This window comes from Gasterosteus aculeatus, chromosome 20, assembly GCF_964276395.1.
Source record: "Gasterosteus aculeatus chromosome 20, fGasAcu3.hap1.1, whole genome shotgun sequence".
Lineage (NCBI taxonomy): Eukaryota > Metazoa > Chordata > Actinopteri > Perciformes > Gasterosteidae > Gasterosteus > Gasterosteus aculeatus.
This window is the reverse complement of record NC_135707.1, coordinates 8,711,099-8,732,335: the sequence shown is the minus strand read 5'-3', so window position 1 is coordinate 8,732,335 and position 21,237 is coordinate 8,711,099. Positions and strand designations below refer to the sequence as shown.

The 21,237-nt window shown below is 46.5% G+C and overlaps 1 protein-coding gene across 2 annotated transcripts in view; it reads right to left on the bottom strand.

Moving 5' to 3' along the window:
- LOC120810835 (nectin-2) overlaps window positions 1-17,845 on the bottom strand; it is a 66,548-nt gene extending 48,703 nt beyond the window's left edge. For both annotated transcript variants that reach the window (XM_040165775.2, XM_040165773.2), the window contains exon 1: window positions 17,376-17,845. In XM_040165775.2, coding sequence (XP_040021709.2) covers window positions 17,376-17,421 — 46 coding nt within the window. In that variant the 5' untranslated portion in view covers window positions 17,422-17,845. The remainder of the gene's footprint in view (window positions 1-17,375) is intronic.
- Window positions 17,846-21,237: the final 3,392 nt, after the last annotated feature.

Genomic DNA, 21,237 nt, shown 5'->3' with positions numbered 1-21,237 from the left:
CACATTAAAAGGATTAAAATGCAGCGCAGTGATATGAGGGAGACGGCATTTAGCACAGTCAATCTGTCAGGAGCATCACAGCGGCGCGTTAGCAAATTAATGTTGGCCATATGGAAGACAGAAGGTCAGGCACCACAAGCAAACAAACACGGAGGTGGGTAATAATATTATGACAAACTCACGCGTGTGTCCGTCAAAAACAGCCAGCTGGGTGGAATTGCTGACAGCTTCTCTGTGTAGGAGCAGCGAAAAGAGGTCAGCGGGGAACAATTTTAGGACAGGCGAGTTATTTTCCAAAATATGACGCCCACCACTAAAAGGACTGTGTAAGGTCTTGCAAACGTTTTACTAACATTAGGAGCAAAAGCTACGATTTATTACGATTCATAAAGCAGCGTATTGCTCAAATGTCTACTGGTTGATGGCTGATCAGTCCAGTGTTTTAACACAAAGAGCTCATCACTGAGGTGTGGAAATGGCAGCCATCGGTAAACATCAGGCTGGCAGGCAGGATGTGAAAAATAAAAAACGAAAGATAGAAACTCGGGACAATAGATCAGTGAAGCAATTAAAAGCTGAAAGAATCCGCACCTAACGTGTTACAAAAGCCCCAGTTTCCTCCCCGCAGGTCTGCAGCGAGCTACGAGGTGCAGGTGAACCGCCCTTTGTCTTCGAGTCGCAATAGGAGGTAAGATGAAACTTTTCCCCTTAACAAAGACCTCACATCAGTTCTATGAAAAGCCTGCGTGTGTGATACCGGTGATACGGACTGCAGTTTCTATAAGAAACGATGGAGCAGGGGAGTAGCAGGAGGGACGGATGATGCTGCTCTCTGGCCCTCCCTCCGGCTGAACGTCAAGATCAACTTCTGAATGTTCTGTGAAGGACAGTCGCTGTGACAACTTGCCTTGGCAACATGGCGCATGGTTTTTGATGCTGGCGGCTGAGTGATTGACTGAAAGACTAACAGACGTGCAGCTGAAGGAGACGGATCAGGAGAGGGGGTGGCGCATAACCTCATATGTGGAGTCTTTTCTGTTGGGTAAAATAAAGATGTGGCCAGCAAAAATAATTTTATATATATATATTATTTATTAAAAAAACAACCACTAAGATCAGTAACTATCCAAAAGCAGACTGATCTTAGTTTCTAGGTGGAGAATAAACTGCTCGCTGTCCCCTAACATCTTTACTTGAGGCAAACAGTAACGGATCGAATTCCCCCTCAACAGTGCAAACCCCGTTTTAGCCCGTAATGGCTCGACAATCACAATTATGCTGCCATTGATCTGACTGCGATTGAAGCTCCTTCCTCCAGGTTACAAAAGGGAGGAAACACGAGATGCTGAGCCGTCCCGTCGGGTCGTCGCTACACCGGGTTTGAGACGCTTTTTGTTTACCATCTACCCCCGGAGGGCAGAGTGGCCGACAGAGGATGGATTGGGGCATGAACAGACCAGAATCGGGCCCCCGCCATGCTCCCGTGGCCAGCTTCAAGGACAGACGGGTCCTCCGATATTACAGCTTCTGTGTAATTAGACAGCTCGCTTTCATGCACCAAAGAATTGCTCCTATTTGTGAAATTTTAAACACGGCTCGGATTTCCCCCGCTTTGCTTTGCCATCGAGCCCAACGCAAAAAGGGGAGCAAAGGGGGATTTGTACAAATTTAATTACGTTCACAATTTGCCCATCTTCAGCTATAATCACTCGAGGGTTAAGTTAAGTAAATCCACTTCTAAGCTAGCCGCCCTGCGTTACTTCATAAGCAGTGCAATGTCTGCTTTTATGGGAGAATTTTACATGACTCAAAGTGAAAGCCGTACTCTTCCTGAGCGCAGTGCTTTTGGTTTTGGTTTGGAGCGGTGCAGCTCACATTGTATGCGTGTTTCTGCTGGTGGATGATACGGTGTCCCCGAGGCCCCCCTGAAGGGCCTCCGAAGGGCAGGGGAAAATCTGCCGCCGTGTGCGTCTTTTTTCCGGTCTTTGTGCGTGTTGGGTGCCCCTTGCAGCCAAATCGTGGCCCAGCCACACAGGCAGTCTACTCAACAGAGAGGGGGGGGGGAGCAGATCAAACGCGAGCCAACTAATCACAGACGCCGACTAATTAGCGCTGGCCTCAATGGGGAGCCAGGAATGAGTGATGAATCCCTCTCATGAATTTCCCCAATAACGCTGAGCCGTATGCCAGCAGGAGCGCTCGCCGGTCACACAGAGGGAGGACCGGCGAGGGTAAAGTGCAAAAAGAGCCACCAGTGATCTCGCCCTGTAATCTTTATCATCCGAGAGGGCAAAGTGACGCTCGATATTCCTTATCTGCGTTTCAGTCACGTGCACAGAGCACACATAGCTGTCACAACCTCTCTACCTCTCTCACACACACACACACACACACACACACACACACACACACACACACACACACACACACACACACACACAGGCTTAAGTTTTATCTCATCATCCTCAAATTAGACTTCACGCAACGTTTTCCATTAAGGGATTTTTGGTGCGATTAAATCCTGAGTGCAGTGATATTCCAGCCTCCAGAGCGCAGCGCAGGTTGGCGTTCCTGCGCTGCGCTCCGAGGTGCTGATTAGCAGGCGGATCTGCCACGCTGATCCCAGATTTCCACAAGATCAGAGGCCGAGCTGTGAGCGCGACAGCCGCGGCTGCAGCAGCCAATTACAGGCGTGGCGCGTGCAACGCGCGCTTATGTACACACTGCCACACAGGCGCACTACGCCCCGTCCAGAAAAATAGGTTTCTCCAGGCTGAAGTCATCAGAGTGACATGAACCCCCCCCGGCCCCCCTCCTCTTACAACTCTCCTACCTCTTCACTTCTAATCTCAGGCATAAGGGCACCTGTCAAAGGATGCTCAGTTCCCCAGCCAGCCAATCCTGGCAGAAACTGAGGCTGAGAGAGCGAATGAAATGAGCAGAGAGCCAAGAAAGACGCCGATAAAACCATGTAAATAGGCGCAGGGCACTGAGGAGCGTAAGCTAAAATAAAAGCCCACACTTCATCTTCTTTCATGTGTCCACGTCGCGATTTGCCTCCATAAATCTTAATTACAAGCTAAACATAAATATTCTTATTCTAGCTTCGTGACGGGCTCATTAAGGTGAACGAACAACAACACACAAATTATTCTGCACTTGGCCAGATTTACGTTTGAACAATATCCTCCCTCTGCAGGGCGGCCGTCAGTGGCCAGTTATTTCACACGATTACAAACCGACATTGAAGACGTATTGTTATGACAAAAATCCTAATGTGCTCTGAACGTTAACCGCTGCATCAGGGAGGCCGCAGAGTGAAACAAATTGGTGAGGCTGGTCAGAGAAGACAGCAAATCTGGGAATTCAAAACTGAAACGAAGCTCGGCAATTTACAGCTAAGTAACGTCGTACGGTGGAACAAAGAGACATAGATAAACAACATAGTAGATATTGGAGGGGAGGAAATGAGAAAGAGAGAGATGTATAAGGGAGGGGACATTGCTGTGTATGACTGCAGAGCAACAGCTGCTCAGCATCACATCTGCTCCAAGTGGAGTCATCAGCGAACAGACAGACTGGAACCAACCCACTAAGGCAAGCCCCGGGGGGAGCAAGGGGTGGACAGAGGAGTGGGAGGGAGAAGGGGAGGCGAGGAAACAAGAGGATGCGATGGATGCAATTAAAGAGGGGAGGGGGGGGGGGGGGGGGAGGAAATGGCGCAGCACTAAAGCAGAGAACTTTTGCTACCTGTTGGAGGTGATTGATTAAGGTGGGGTAGGTTGGTGGATGATTTTGCAGGAAACAGGAAACACACAAATCACTTGTCGTCCTTTTTCCTTCTCCCTTTTACCCCCCTCCTCACCCCTGCCTTGACATCCTTCCTCTGTAGTCGTGCCCCCCCCCCCAGTTCTTTCTCTTCAGTGAGACTGACAGAACAAGAGTCGCCTGTGAGAGTAAAGATGAAAGGCCTGTGAGGGAGGTGTGTGTGTGTGTGTGTGTGTGTGTGTGTGTGTGTGTGTGTGTGTGTGTGTGTGTGTGTGTGTGTGCGAGATGAATGAATGACCCCTCTCATCCCCCACTGGGGCCGTTCTGCCCTTAAAACACTCTTAATACATACAACACAGCAGGGGCCGTCGCGGCGTACTTGCAGTAGTGTAGTTGCCGTGTTTAGTCTCCCTCGTATCGTGTTCCCACAGTAGAAAATGAGACACGTCCAACGTGTCCCCAACAAGGCTCCTCAGCATGAACGTCAGCTTTAGCAGAGTTTTGTTTCCCGTGGTGCACACCTCCAGGCCCCGGGGGGAGGAGGGTGGGGGGAGTTGGGGACCCCCTGAGAAGTGCACATTGTTCACTCAGCATAGAGGCCGCTGGCAGCGGAGGGGCGACCCAGTAGCGGTGGGAGAAATGTCATTTGGCACCAAATGAAGGGGAAAGAGTAAAGCGGTTTATTTGGCCCGGGCGTGCCGGACAAAGCTTGGTTTGTTTCCTCTAGCTCGCCATCTCCTTCCCTCCCTCCTTCCCCGCTGCTCAAGAGAACAATCTACCGGCGCAGCGTGCTCTTCCAAAATATTTACCCACTCTGTATTGGCGGAACACAAAAGGACATTTTCTTGCACTCACTGATGTCGGCCATTCGAAAACAAAACGTGCACCCAGTTGGACTTGCACCTGCGCTGTATCGACCGTGGGGGAGGGAGGAGAGGGATGGGGGGGTTAGTCACCCCGTTGAGCCTGCGGCAGGGAGTGTGTATCTGCTCCGCACACACCCTTCCGACGCAACACCCCTGACGCCGTCTTAACACCTTTTTCCTGAGCAGCTTGTGCCCTTCTTTCCTCCCTGTTCCACTCTCTCTATCTCAATCTGTCACCTTACATTCTCCCCCGAGTACACCTTAATCTTTTTCTCATTACACCCTTTCTGCTAACCAATTTTCAAAGCAGCTTTTCCCGACTAATCCAACATTTGGAGTTTTTAGCAGGCGAACCCAAACACAAGATCATTAACAATCAAGTGCTGAAATCAGCCGCGGTGTGCGGCGCGCTGGCCTCTCCTGGCTCCCCATTCACCCGCATACGTTTGAAAAACAACTCTAAATGAGACGATCAGAGATGATGACGAACTACAAACAAGGACCCAGAATTATTTCTATGATGCGCCTGCTTGTTACTAATGTGTTGCGGTTTTTTTCGTTTTATCGGGGGGGGGGGGAAGCGCTCAAAATAGATGCCAACAAACGGAGGGTTGGGTAAGGCCTGTGCGCCCGGCGTAATCACACCTCCCCATGGGGTGCCTACAGTTTTTGGATGATTGTGTAATATTTCCTACCGGGATTGCGCATACTTATGAGTAATAATGTTCCATCAAAGTGAAATGATGCATTGAGTTTCTAGTAGCGAGAGTTTTTCCAGCTTTCCCGGTGCTGCGCTCCGATGAGGGATGTGGTTCCGCGGGGCTGCACCTGGGTCTCGCTACCACCGCGGACGGTTCGCTAACCGGCTCCTCGCGCCACTGTGGCCTCACCCTTCAGCTACTGCCAACACGTATTTACCTCCGACGGCGCGGCCCACACTCGGCTCTCCTCCTTGCTCATCCTCGCCCGCCACCATTCACGCGATCTCTGCATCTCCGTTCGGTTCTGTGCTGTGACCGAGCCGCGCCTCAAATTTGTCAAGAGCCCCAAGAAGCCGCTCACGTAAGCTCACATCTTTACGGTTATATTATAACGCGAGGATTGCTTTATTTATTTGATCTAAAGAATTCTAAAGAAGTCAGAATTCAATAAACAGCACAGCAGGGAATACATTTTCCAATTTCTTGAGTCCAGAGTGATGTCTTCAAAATGACATTCAGTGAGCAAATCACAAAAGAAACAAAAGCAGCAAACCCTCATAACTGAAAAGCTGAAACAAAGATGTTCGGAGCTGAATTGATGAGTTGATTTCATGAAAAAACGCCAGACGTGCGTCAATCATAGTGCTTATTCCAGTACTGCTGTACAGCTCGGTGCATGGCTGCTTTCCTCATCTCCCCCAACCCTTTGTAAAGACTTTCAAACGTTGTTTATAGGCTCAGGTTGAGTTGACCATGCGTGAATAACGCAGAAGAGTCAAATTGCACTGTCAGCCCTGTGCAGACAACAATTTCTGAAATTGGGTTGCAATTTAAATCATATCAGGCGATTCCTCACTGACAATTTACGTTGACTAAAAGCGTTTGTTCTGCATTAGACTCAGTGTTCCGATGCGTGACTGGCGACATCATGAAATGGGTTTTTTAAAACTTCATCCGGTCCGTTTGCCTCTTTCGGAAATCTTGCATTGCATAACGTTAAATTCAGCAAATATTTTCAGCAAAGACATTGTAAATTGTTTGGACAACAATAAGCTGCGCTTTCTGGAGTTTGACAGAACAACCTCTGACACTGGCACTCGTCTTTATCGCTCTCTTATGTTTCCACTGTTTTTGGGAAGATGACGCAATATCAAACAGACCGGCTTGAGCAAAAACGATGTTTTATCAAAAAAAAAAAAAAAAAAAAGTTGTATTACCCTTTAATTTCATCGCCATAATGTCAGAAACTACTATCAATTCTAAACTTCACTGTCCATTATTCATTTGGACTCAAAAGGTTGAGAAAATATAGTCCAGGTTCAAAAATACCTGTTACCCTTTAGCCTGCTGGCAGTTCATCATCTGAGCCGGAGACCTGCTTTAATATTTCAAGCTATACGTTCTGTAACCGCTCTGGCTGCTGACTCCCTGAGCTGACCTGTACATGGAGTTATGATATATGGCACCGGGGGACGCAGTAAAGTTAGATTTAACCATCTCGAACGCTATCGTTTCTTTTATATGAAAAATTACATAAGAATGGAAAAGATATGGTTCATATTATACAGTTTAAATATGGGACATTCTTTTGAATAACATTTGAATCATTAAAAACATTTGGAGATAGTGATGCTGTAATGTAATTATGTGGAATCCAATCAAAGTGTCACATTAAAATCTACAGGTTTGGGACTTTAAACCAATATTGAATTATGCATTAAATACTTAATCAGACTGGCATTACTATGATATCACCGCCTATCTAATTCCCTTAAGGCCAATTAACCCCAATGTCAGCATTTAATGACCAAGTAAAAACTCAAGTGCGTTCATTACACTTGACAAATGAAGGCGATACAGATGGAGATTACGCAGGCCTTAAAACACTGGATGAAAAAGACGACAGCGAGCTTCAGAGAGAACTCCCTCCAGCGCGCGATGGCTTCCCAAGATGAGCGGAGGGAAGAGAGTAGCTATGAGCATTAGAAGATCATGGACAAGCTTCCTCCTACGCTGTGCATATTAATTCTTCTAATGCAGCTAAGCTCAGCTCGTCACGCGTTGACACTGGATAATTATGTCATCCACAGAGCTTTTTAAAGGGCAGATGTGCAGCGCAGAGGCTCTGTCAATGGAGGGGTCCTATGTTCTAGATGACAGTATCCTTCTAAAGAGCGGTTTACTTTTGCCGTATTAGGGCCATGTTGAAGGCCACTTTAGAGAAAAAAAATGACTAAGAAGGACAGCAGAGAGGAGTGAGGTCTATGGGGAATATGTTCATGTACCAAGCGGGAATTTTTACAACAACAAAACGAGCAAATTGTTTTAGTATCGTGACTGACGGGGGCTTCCATCAAAGGCCCAGATCCCCTCACCCGTGGCCTCTCGCAATCCATCAATCCATCCCGACAGCCGTATCTCTGTCCCTCTCTATGTAAATAAACACAACTGAGAGGAGGGGAGGCGCAAAGCGCAAATGGGGGAGGGAGAGGAAATGAAGGTACAACACTCTGGCCCGAGCGAAGACGGCCGAGAGGATGTAAACTCACAATGGGCTGAGGTGATGAAGGGAGAGACGAAAGAAAGCCATCTGGAAGGAGCGAGGAGGACATTCATTGAAAGAGAGGAAGGGAACTGGGAGGCACTGGGAGAGTCATGTAAAGGAATGCAGAGGAGAAGGAGATGGGCGGCACGGAGGGACTCGACTACATCAGTCGTTTGTGCCAGATGAAGCCATTCTGTGTCAAAAGTAAAGAGCGGAATCCAGAGCGAGACATCGGGGGCGCAAACAAATGAACAAGGGAAAGTTGGAGGGTGCAGCCTCGGGGAGTTCTATTAAAAAACCAGAACAACGGAGAACACTTGTGTTAGTTTACACAAGCAGAGGAACCGCATCCAGCACCCCCCCCCCCACCCAAGATGTTCCCGAGGCTGTGTCTATTTAAATGCGTGTTTAAACGGCGAGTGCTACTTCTCTAATCAGGGCTGGCGTCACAGCACATCCCCTTTGCGTCTCCCTCTTTTACACCACCAACCTCAGCCCCCACCCCCCCAGCATGCAGCCTTTTTCTGTCGCTCAGTCCACACACACACACAAATTCATGAATCACTGGTGCACGAATCAGCCGCGAGCTGGTTGCAAGGAGAAAAATGGGGGAAAGGACAGAAGTAAGCGGTTAAAGTGGTTCCTTTCTTTTTGTTTATAGGTGGCGAGTTGAGGAGACGGCTCCCAGCAACGCTGGAGGAGCGAGTGGACGCCCAGCGGGGCCTCAGTTGACAGGTACTAGGCAGCAGGCGATACGGTGTGTCTCCTGCTCGCTCCGTCTCCTCTCTCTTCCTCCCGGCTCTTCGTAAAGAGGCCAAGATAGGAAGCCAAAACAGCGCGCAGCCAAATAACAAACAAGTGCGTGATACATGCACAGGGTAACCATGCACGTATTTTGGACTTTCTGCACACAAATGCTCTTTGACAGGAATATCACACTTAAGCAACAAGACACTTTTTTTAATCCACACAACAACAACAAAGAAAAAAGTCCCTCCATCGGCTTTCGTTTCAACAGAAACTACCCAATCATCTCTTTTCACAACACCATATTCCCTCTAGGGACACAACTCAAAGGCAGGTCTGTCCATCGATACAGGTGTGGTGCAGAGGTGGGAAGGGGAAGGGGGGGGGGTGAGGACAATAGACCCCCTTTTCAATGGTATCACTCCGCTCACCTGGATTAGGGGAGGCGGAGTGTCTCTCATCTTGGACTGAGAACAATAGCGTCTCTGTTTTCAGTAACACTAAAGTGCATTATTGTGTTTGTCAGCAGCCAGCTGACTGCCTGGACTACAACACACAATGCTGCTGGCCAACGTAGAATTATCCTTGTGCAAATGTATGTGAAAAATATAGTTGACTTATCAATAGGTTTCTTATGTCTGTCAAATATATCAACGATGTTTTGTAGTTGATTTGTCAAGAGCCCAAGAGTTTTCACAGCTCCACTCTGGTTAAAACAAGATGTAAAGTGCACTTTTGAGCGATTCCATGTGAAGAAACTCACATTTCTACAAATCGGTCACTTCAATCAATAAACTAATCTCGGTCTATAAAATCTAATAAGTGTTATCTGACTGATCATTTTTTTGGTCAAAGACAGCCTTCATAGTTTCCCATTCATATTATTGTTGGATAACAAACGGATTATCCCATAGAATATTTTGCACTCTGGAGGTTAAAATTCATCCTCTTTTAGGGTGAATTATAGATGAACAACTTCTATGTAGGTCATTGCTTTTTAACGTTAAATCATAAATCTGTATTGACATTTCAAGAAGCTTATGGACATTGTTAGATTTGACATATCTGAGTGTGCATTTACAACAATGATTGTGTGTACTGTATTTGTTCTTATAGCTCAAATACATATCTTAAAAAGCAAGGTCACACGGTTCCTCACAGTTAAGCGATAACGAACAAAGATGGGTCAGATGACCCAAAGTAGATTCATTATGAGCACTGTGTATTGTGCACATGTTTTTGATTTTCTATTTCAGTTTAAAACAATAGGAAACTGGTCTTTGGATGTATGTCTGTTGTAGTGTCAGTAGACTGGGAATTAACTCCCGTTATGAGTCAAGCTGTATTACTGGCCGAGGGTGTGACAGCATGTAGCAGCGGGGGAGTGGACATCGCCAGCTTTATCCCGGCACTGCGAGACAGGTTAACTCTGCTGAAATTAAATTAAATCCTGCATCCGTTCTCATTTCGCCAGTTTACCTCTCATGCGCGGCTCACACACACCAACCTGACTTTGTTCCGTCACTTCCCCTTTCCTGTCCTCTGTACAGTAATCAAGTGAGTCAACCATCAAATCAGCCCAGAGAATTGGGTGCATGTGTCCGCTACGTACGTGCTGTGTGCGCTCTGCGTCCGTGTGTGTGTGTGTGTGTGTGTGTGTGTGTGTGTGTGTGCAGTCACGTGCAAGGAGGCTGGTGATGAGTGTCGTTCCACAGCCCGGGCGAGAGAGAGAGAGGCGGGTGAGAAATCGGAGGAGGGGTGAGGTTGGGTAAAACACTGTAAAAGTGTCACAGCGACTTAACCTTCAAAAACAAAAAACAAAAATGCCCTGCAGGGTGGAGTGGGAGGAGGTGTTCTTGGCCATTAGGAGAGAAAGAAAAGGGGAGATACGGGGGGAGAGATTGATGTGTGGAGGAAAATGAAGCAGAAGACCTCGTTAGGAGAGTTAGGAAGGTGCAGATGCCTGCAATACCAATGTCTGTAGGGAGGGTGGGGGCTGCCAGGGAGGTACGGGAGGAAAGTGGAATGAGAAAGAGGGAGAAAAATGGGAGCAGGAGAGGGAAAGAAGCATAGGCAGTTTGGATGAGCTTAGAGAGGGAGACTCTGGAGCCGGCTTAGGTGGAGGAGACAACTGGGGAATTGGACAGTGGGACGGGAAAAGAGCTGCAGAAGACGAGAAGAGAGGGACGGAGATTAAAGGTAAAGAGGGAGTAAGAGGATAGAGGAGAGCAACAGGCATCCCAATTTCAGAAGCACAAACAGTGGAATTGATGAGCAAGAACCGAGCGAAGGAGAGCAAACAAGACGAGAGGCGGAAAAGAGATACAGTAAGAGACGGCAGTTAACTGAGCAGATGGAACAATTATGGTGACCAAATTACAGAGAGAAGAAAGTTAAACAGATGAAGCGGGCAGAGGGGGAACGAGTCAAGATGGAGGAGTGGAAGCAAAAAAAAAAAGGCACAAATGTGACAGGGGGAGAGTGATGGAGGGGGGGAGCGAGAGGCCGACTGGCAATCAGTTAAAACACATCAACACGTCAAATGGCTTCAGCGAAGGAGGACCTGCTCTCAAGGAGCCTCACCAGACACACCGGCACGCCCTGTTGACAAAACGCAGACTCGATAACCGAATAAACCTGCTGCCTCTATTTGACCTGCGCCGTTTGCCTCGGGGCATGGGTTTATAACGCTCATGCCTTTTCAATGACGACTGTGCTGCTTGTTTATCGGCACATTCGTTGAATCAACAAGTGATAAGCAAGAGACATCAGTTGCAAGATAGAGTCGCACCATCGCGACGACACAGCTGGTCCCGTGGAAGACAAGAACGCTCTCCACTGGCTTTCATGAGGAGTAAACCTGTTGTGCATTATCTCGGCGACGACCCCGCTCCATTTTCTTATCTCACATTTTTTTTAGATGATATCTAGAAGAATACCAGATTAGCTTTATATTACAGCGTGTCATGTTACGTCGTTCCTCAGATAAGTCTGCTTGGATCAAAGGAAAAGCTGACTGAATTGAAAGCAGGTGGTGGGCAAAAGGGTTTTAGGGAGCACGACTCTACATCCAGCGTCCAGAGCGCCGACAAGACCCCGTCACACCAAAATTCAATTTTCTTCCTGCAGCTCGGATAACTGAGAATTTGACATGACCTTGTGAAAGTCAGATGTGACGACGGTGCAGCCAGCATCTCAGCGCGTGTATTAATAGAGGGGCAAAAAGGTGTGCAGATGGGTGACAAATCGACCGCAATGCTGCTGGTAACGCACAAGAAAAAGGCAAGTGTGGAAAGAAAAAAAGATGGCAAGAAAATGAAAGAAAAAAAATAAGGTAAAGCAAAACTGGCTCGACATTTAACTGGGAGAGAGAGAGAGAGAGAGAGAGAGAGATGTTTCACGGTGCCTCACGCCGACAGAGCGAGTCCTAAATGTTTTCAATATCACACGAGGGCACTGCATCATCCAACATTCAATACCGGATCAATAGCGCAAACCACCCTCCATCCCGCTAACTGCATTTAGACACATTAAGGTGACTGCTAATGAGCTGCCGTGTGTATATATATATATATATATATATATATATTTATTAGATAGATACACATTATGTAGGAACACGCTGAGGAGGACGAAGTCAAGGGCCTCGGGGCTTAGTTGCAGAGATCTGCTGAGTCCACTATGAGAAGGATTTCTGAAATAAAAGAATGTGACAAAGACAGAAGAAATGGGAGGAGAGCTGACAGGGAGAGGGTTACGGCTCAGGTAACTGTAATAAAAAGAGAAAGGTGAGCACACGCGGCCCATTTATGTCCACAATGGAGGGCTCTTTGGCCGTTAAATATGTGTCCAGCGCTTTAAAAGGAGCAGTAGCAGGAGGAGGGAGGTGCAACTGAATTACAAATGAGACGATAGTGTTTGGCCTCCCCGGTTCGCTCCCTCACACCGTGTCAGTGAAATCCTCCCACATCCGCTCTGCCAAGATGCTGCCGTGTGGAATGTGAAGATGTCGACATCCTCACTTCCCTACAGCCCCCAACCCCACGTCCCCCCCCCCGCTCCTCCTCAGTGCTTTCCCTACAACGGAGTCACAGAGACGGCAGTATCTAGTTAATTAAGGGGATTTTATTTTAAACAGTTTGGCTGCCTTTCAGGGCATCTTCAGCTGGAATTACTGCTCATTCTCCACATTGGCTGAGTGGGTCTGACCTGCATCCCCTCACATTCCGGCTGGGGGTTTGTTAGACAAGGAAAATGCAAAATTGGCAGAAGGTATCTTGACTAATGGCATGGAAATGTCTGTGTGACTGAAAAATAAAGTAAGCCACATTCGTTATGGCATTTTCAGACAAGATAAGCTGCTGGCCTGCTACCAGTGTAAATAGTGCTGAAAACTCGCCATTATCAGGGAACGCGTGGGTGGTTTTTGTGGGCTACACTATGGAACGATCTCTCGCAGTGAGCTGGTGTCAGCGTGTGAGCGAATAGTTAACCTGAACACTTCTGCCAACAATATCCTCGACCCCAGGAAAAACTGTGCTTTTCGGGAGAACCCTCGGCTGGCCCCGATCACATTAATGACATTTGGCATTGCTTTGCGAAAGACAAAAGATTTCTGCTCATTTCCTTTGGATCAGATTGGAGCGACTCCAGCTGTCTGGCAACCCTGGGGGCCAAACACAAACATCCCTGTGGGGGGCTCCCAGTGTGACCTCAACACAAGCCAAGAAGGATAAGAGGAAGAAAGGGGGAGGGGGGGTTAACACGGAGTTGGATGTTGCAGGAAAGCCACTATCGTTACTTACAAGTTGGAGGCAAAGCATGTTAAAAGTCAGTTAAATGGGCCGGGAGCAACAAGGATAAAAGAAAAAAGAAAAAGATATCCTCACATTTGATATCTGTGGGAGTTAACAGGGTTGCAGAAGACAAGACACAATTTATGAAACACAATGTGATGCTACCTCCCTAATATTGGAATGTCATCTGACTTACAGTGCAGTTACTGCCCCTTTTCATCACCAGCTGTATGTACGTGTGTGTATGGGTGTGTGTACTTAGTTGCGTTTGTGGTCCAATATTGCGTCTTAGAATGCAACACGATTGCAGTGACTCTTGCGCATCGACCTCCCTCCCTTCAGATTCATCCATCCTGTCTAATACGATTTGCCAAGTCAACAATAAACCTGATGGATCCTTTCTGTTTCTGGTCATTGGTAAGGAAGTCTAAATGAAACTCATTTATAAGGATACCGTATAAAACCCTGCAAGATCAACATTCAATTCAATACAGCTGAGTGTAAAACAAGTGTTATATTTAAATAGATTGCTACTAAAATGTTTTTATGAAAGCATTTCATCCGTCTAGTTTATATGTTGGATAAGAGGTACTACATTTAGAATAGGGTCATTAAATATTGCCACCAAGTTTAAATCAAATTCTCCAATTGCATCTCTGATAAAAAATAAAAAAAAATCATTAGGCCCATTTGGGCGAAATGAACATTAACTTCAGGCTTTCTACAATTTAGTTATTTACCATTAATGGGGTCACATTTGCCACGAACAAACACACTTGCTTGGCATCACTCACATCTCCATTAAGCTGTAAATCAACGCACACTTTTACGCCTGCATCAAAATAAACTCTTAAAATGTGATAAGGCAGAGGAGGAGGTTATTGATGTGTCATTTAAACAGGAAGACCTGCTAGTAAGTGTGTGTGTGCATTCGTACTAGCGAATGTCAGGGACAGAGCTACACACACACACACACACACACACACACACACACACACACACACACACACACACACACACACACACACACACACACACACACACACACACACACACACACACACACACACACACTCACACACCTGACCTTTTAAAATCCTTCCGACATTTACAGGAGTGATGCAAAGGGGCGAGGACAGCTCATTTACATAATGATAGGACCTAACTGAGACAGCCATTAACACAAGAACCAAATCAAGACCTAAGCCCCTCACTCCACTGGAGCTAATGAGATACTAAAGGACTTACTTTTTCCTTCTTTTACTCGGGTGGAAAAAACAAACCATTCACATCATCCATCAAATTCCTCTTAACAGACTGAATGTAATGCTCTCTGTACCGCTCTGTTGTAATGATGAATAATCTCTGGCTGCACTGTCCACTAAGTCTTTACACATTTCAAGAAGGGAGTTAGAGCAAAGTGCCTTAGCTATTGCACAAGTAGAGTTGCCAAACGAAACATCACGTCACAGTTTCTATTTGCTTATTTGTGGAGAGGGGGGGGGGGGTGTTGTAAAAATACTGGGAGGGAGCATTTTTATCGCTGAAAAACATGTTGAGCTCACATGTGTTTAACTCTCCTGTCTGCATGTCGTTTCTGCTGCAAAACGCTTGCCCTTCAGTCTTCTGATGGTGAGCAGGGGGGGGGGGGGGGGGCTATTTGAATAAACCAATGAGTAACATCCCTCATGACAAAAGCACTGGACCGGAGAGAATGAGATAGATGTAAATAAAGAGGCACGAGAACAAGGCCCCCGTATGTACAGGGCGGCAGAGGTGGGGGAGGCAGCGAGGAAAGGCGGGGAGTTTGGCGGGTGGGAAAGAAGGGGAGATGGGGCGTGGCCTGTTTTAAATCGGACGCTGCCAGTCATGTCCTCCAGCCAATCACGGAACGGCCGCAGCCTGCTGCACCGAATAAAGCCACCTGTTTCGTCCATAACTGAAGACGGAGCGCCGTCTCCGAGCAGCTTGGCACATGAGTCAGTCCTCCACCGGAGGACTTCAGGTACACAAGGACCAACATTGTTTCGTGAGCGGGGAAGGAAGCGGCCTCTCTCCCCTCCCCCGGCCCTGACCCTGCATGCCCACCAGTCTTCTCAAGGCCGCCAGCCAGCCGGCCGCCCCCTGCACATACACACGCAGCTTACTCAGCCATAAAGACAATGCTGCCAGAGCCCCCCCACATAAGCCCACCCATCTACCAATAAAAAACATCTCCATGGTAATGGGCCAAGCGTTTGACCCACATCCATGGTCCCTCACGGGCTTGACTTGGGGGGTGGGGGTATTATTATGTTGTAATTTCAGAGCCTAACTTGGACCCCCACCAGCCAGCTTCTATTAAGTTCTGTACACATATGTATGGCCAACTACAGAGGTCTACTTTGATTAAAAAACCCATCAACCTGAATAGGCATTTTGCTTTCTCCACATTACAGCTGGGCCATATTAAAGTGGAAACTTTGCAGGGAATTAAATTAGCTTCTCCCAGACGCAGGATGGAAGGTGGAGGTACGTGGCTGCTGTTGTAGCTTGAGAGGAAACACAAGATGCAAAGTAGACATGGGAAAAGTTCTGGTTTCACAGTTGCATATATTACCTTTACCCAAAATGGGGTCAGAGGTTGATGCTGAAAGCTGACGTGAAAATGAAAGAAAACTAAAAGCTTCTACTGGTTGAAGCTTTGCGTTTTTTTTCCTCGCTCATAAATATGTAAAACCTTTTGTTTTGTTTTCCCTCACTTTTCATCCTAAAAGCCCTTCATGCTCAGTAAAATGAAGATTGAAAAAAAAAAAAGAAAAAAAAAGAAAAACGGTCCACCACATGAATAAGTCAAGAGCGAGTATGCTTATGACTCGTGATTAAAAACAAACGCACAATCAACTGCATTTCTGTACACTTCTGCAAACGTATGCTGGGCCAGAGCGTCAGATCTAGTCCTAACAGCCATGCCCCAATTTTTGCACAAAACAAATAGCTGGCCCAGCAAAGAAGCAGAGGAAACATTGAACTGGTTTCATGCATTCATATGGTAATGAGGTGCATGCCAGAGATATTTCCTCTCCTCGCCTGAGAGTCTACTCACTGTGACAGTGAGCACCTGTAGGCTACACCCACTGTGGGATGGAAAACACCTGAATAATGTACCAGTTTAAAATGGTTGCCAGGGAGGCAGATTGGCCTGTGCCCTTGTTAAAAGATGAATGCCCCTCAATTTACGATTTAAAAAAAGGCCTAAACCCGTGAGGGGGGGGGGGGGGGGGGGTCACTTTATGGAAACGGTGCTGAAGTTGCGCCAACAACAAGAAGACAGAAGGACAAACGTGTTGTCGAGCTGCTGGGCCCTTGGGTTACCTGCCTCATTTTTCACAGCTGAAGTGCAAGAAATAGAAGATAAAAAGGGCGGACAGAGGGGGAGAAAATGAGCACGGGGAAGGTGGAGACAAGGGAGAAAACGAGGACAGGGCTGCGACCGTGAGGGACGAAACTCAATCGGCCAGCGGGCAGGAAAAAACACACACAAACACCCTGCTGCTCCGCACAGGGAGCGCGCGCGCGCCACACCTTAGACAGCCAAACACGGCGTTGAGTCACCGACCGAAACTCGGGTCAAAAGATCGATACAGACGGTCCGCGAGCGCGAAGAGGAGAACAATAGTTCTTATCAACTTTGATTTTGGAGGACCGGGGTGGATAATTCGTTTGAAATTATGTTATCATGTTACAAGCTGAATAAACTCCGCCAACACAACGAGGGAGGAAATCACCTGCCGAATATTCACCCCCCCGCTGACAGGTGTTGCGAGTCCGTTTTAAACGAACGTCGCTCTTGAATTATTAAAGCTCGGGGCAGAAATAGACGGCAAGTAGGCTGCATTCACGCAGCCGCATACTAACGTTACATAAAGTTTTTTCTTCATACGGATAGAACGTAAAAGTGTCCATTTCTTACCGTGTGAGGCGAGCATCGACGCGACCAAGCAGAGCAGTCCGATCATTTTGGAGCAGTCACGTCTCGCCGTTGGTCGATTACGGTCCTTTTGAATGAAACCGGGCACCCGGCGTTTCTGGCACAATTGTTCTTGATTTTATTTATTTTAAATTCTTTATTTTTTTTGTTAAGGGCTAAATAAACTTGTTTGTCTTCGGGACAGCACACAGGAGTCCGACGCGCAGTGTCTTGCTCCAAACGGCCCTCGGCGCTCCTCGACGGATGAAGGAGAATCCGCGTGAATTCGTCCCGGCGGCGCTCAGGTGAATATTTCCTCTCCGGACGTGATGAAGTGCTGCCCCGCGCTCTCCGCTCCAACAACTAGTTCCCTGCGAGGCGCGCGGCTGTCCGGGTCTGTGCGTGACGTCATCGGGCGGAGAGACGTCACCGCTCGCTGCCCGTCCGAAAAACCAATTAGGACCGTCGACGGCAGGAGGAGGAGGAGGAGGAGGAAGGGGGATACTGGAACAACTTGTTGAAATTGCCAAAAGTTGCTTTTAATGTAAAACAAATAGTACACATATGAGGTATTTTGGCGGATGTGGCTTAAGGCGGAAGTAAACTATCCAAAATCTTGATTTACATCCAGGAATATTTCTACTAGGTTATTTTTCCCAGGTATCACCTCCGGTCATTTGAGCTCAATCTAGTCTAAAAGTAGTCTTGATCGATGCGTACAAGTAATTAATTAACAATTAGCCTAATACGAATGCAGAGCGTCCCCCGACATAAATGGGAAGTTACTCCTCAATTCATCCGACTCACACAGTTCTGGTTGTGGTGAGTGAGTGAGTCCTACGTGGAAACAGAGGATTCTTACGCCCTCTGCTGTATGCTTCTGCACACACACGCGCACACACGCACACGTACACACGATTGGGGCAAGCTCATATAAACTCAGATGCAGCAGATGGCAAAATCAATAAACATTCGTTAATGGACGCCAAAATACAAATCCAGTGGCAGTCAGCAAAATCGAATCAAGAGGAAACAGCTTCTGGCGTATTTATTTACAGACTCTTGTTCAAGGGAATTTTTCCTTCCAACAAAATGACTTCCAATTCATCTTTGCCCTATTTTCCTCTGAGGCAGGATGCATAGCGAAGACATTATCTGGTTTAGTTCTAATCCCTACCCAAGTGTTTTACAGCCAATGTAATTACATCTCCATAAATCCAACAGTTTAAATGGTGCTGCTCAGATGAAGCAGAAGCTATACAGCAAAATATACAAATTCAAGGAATAGTGGATGAGGGCGGCGCAGACCAAGAAATAACATTTTGCTTTAAAGAAAACGCTTCTCTCCATTCCTGTAGTGATGCAGTGTCTGCACAAACACGGCTCAGTATCAGGGTATAAAATGAATGAAAACAAATCAGAGGCAATGATGATATCTGCAGGTTGGCTCGCACAGTTCAATAAGTTGATTTCCTTTCATTGATCTAAACAAGGATTTAGATATTTGGGAATTCATATTGCACCTTGCCCCAAACTGTTGTTTGATGCCAATTAGAATAAGTTAATCAAACAAATAAAAAAGGACATGACACGGTGGGAAATCGGCCCTCACTCGAGGAGATTTGGACAATAATAATAAAAACACTTGAAGGACCAAGCTCACTCTCAAGGGCTTGTAGCCAACATTGAATTTCCTCCCGCTATGTGGGATATTGGATTTAGAAGATGGGCAGATAAAGGTTTTGAAACTATCAATCAATTACTTGACAAAACAGAACTCAAATCCTTCTCCCAGCTAAAAGAGGTGTATTGACTTCCATTGAATGACTACCTTCAAACAAGACACTGTATTACAAACCATAGACAGACAAAACCAAAGACTATTTTATTAGTATTGCAGAAAAACGTTTTCCAACTAAAAACCACGTCTCCCACATAAAAGGTTTACAGCTGACAATTCGCGAAATACATGAAACATCAAGGAAAAGTGGCATTTAAAATGAAATGTTAGTGCGTATGCTGTGCGCTTGTGTATGTGGGTGTAGATGGTTGTGTATGTAAAGATTAGCATTTCTACTATTTGATAAACTATTGATACTACTATAACTGTCTTGATTATTTACTTTATTTTTTATTATATTTATTTAAAATGTCAATGATTTCCCTGATGTGTTGAAAATGCAAAATAAAAAGTTTTTAAAAAAAGAAATCCTGCTGCCCTGTTCGTTCTGTTCTTTCCTCTCCAGTGCCACCCTCTTATCTGTCAGTCTGTATTTCTGAAGATGCTGAGAGTGATCGGAGGTCAAACAATGTTCTGCACACCAGAAAAAACAAATCAGCGCAGATACGTTCCTATTTTGGAGATCCGTGTCTCTGAGGTGACGGGAGGGGCTTCATTTTCCTGCCCACAGTAAATCCAGAGAAGGAGAAAGCAGCTGTGGGTTTTAAATGCCAGCGGTACTTTGCAAAGCCACATTCTGTTATTGCAGCCTTCTTTTGTCCGTGTTGCTGAAAAGTTTGCTCCCCAGAACAGTCATGGAACGATCTGCTGACACCACTGACTTGCACGAATAAGGAGCTTCATAGAAAACAGTTACCAAATAGAGGATTCCATTACATTTCCATCCCATCTATTTTTCATAACCATACCAAATCGACCTTCACACGTTCCGCTTTCCAGCTACCACCCGCTTTACTGACACAGTGCATCACTTTCCCTCGCCATCTTACGCCGTCCCTTCGTTGACACTTCACTTTTCTCTCCTTCCCCACCATTCCTCCTCCCCTTCTCTTCCCCATTCTCATGTCATTTGATTTCCTTTGTCCACTTGTCCTTCACTCCTCGCTGCTATTCATCCTGCCCTCCATCCTCGTGCTCTCCGGGGGTCTGTAGCAGTGATAATGAAGCGCGTAGTTAACAGATATTAGCTCATTGGCAGTGGATTCATCAGACGGAGCCAAGGCTTATGGTGATTATTTACCCGTAGGGGAGGGGCCATAGGATCAGTGTGCTCTGTGTCAGCAGCCGCAGGCTTATTTGAAGTCACACAGTCTCTGTTCCTTTGCAATGCACATCCCTTCTCCCTGTTTTTTTTTCTTCTTCTCATTCTGTCTGAGCACCTCTCCCTCCACATGTCTCCGTACTCGCTGCACTCTCAATTTTCTTTTTTTCTCTTTCCCTGTCATTAGACACCCACAATACACATCTGCGCTCTCTCCCTTTCCCTTCCTTTCGCTATCTCTCTTTACCGCCCCCATTTACCCAATGGTAATTATGGAAGAATCTGTAATAGTGCTCAGAGGAGCTGATAATACCTTTAGCTTAATTAAAGACATTTATGGGATGTAAAGACATGTAGCCTAGAGGTTACTGTGCACCCACACTAACTCAAACTCTTTATTCTTCGCTTTTTCATCTCCCTCAATTCCTCGTTTTCTGCTATTCTTATCGTTTTCTCTATTTCACACACACACACACACACACACACACACACACACACACACACACACACACACACACACACACACACACACACACACACACATTGTGATGCACACCAGTACAGGCTCATTCCTTCTGTCAAACTACTTGATCTTAAGGTCAGAAGTTCTGCAACTAATTCCTCAGACGTTCAGCTTTGAAGTGTTTTTGAAATGTTGTAGACCCTACATTGTTGCGCACGGCTACGTGTGTGGGTTCACAGTAATACCAGGACATGTGGTTTATCTGCTTTAAGCACACGCATGATGGCACTAGTGACAGTCTTTTCCTGTTGATTATCTCAGTGCCGGCCACATCCTGTTGGGTTGAGATGCACAGCGTTAACATGTCAGTCAGAGACGCCAGTAATATTGCAGGAAAAGG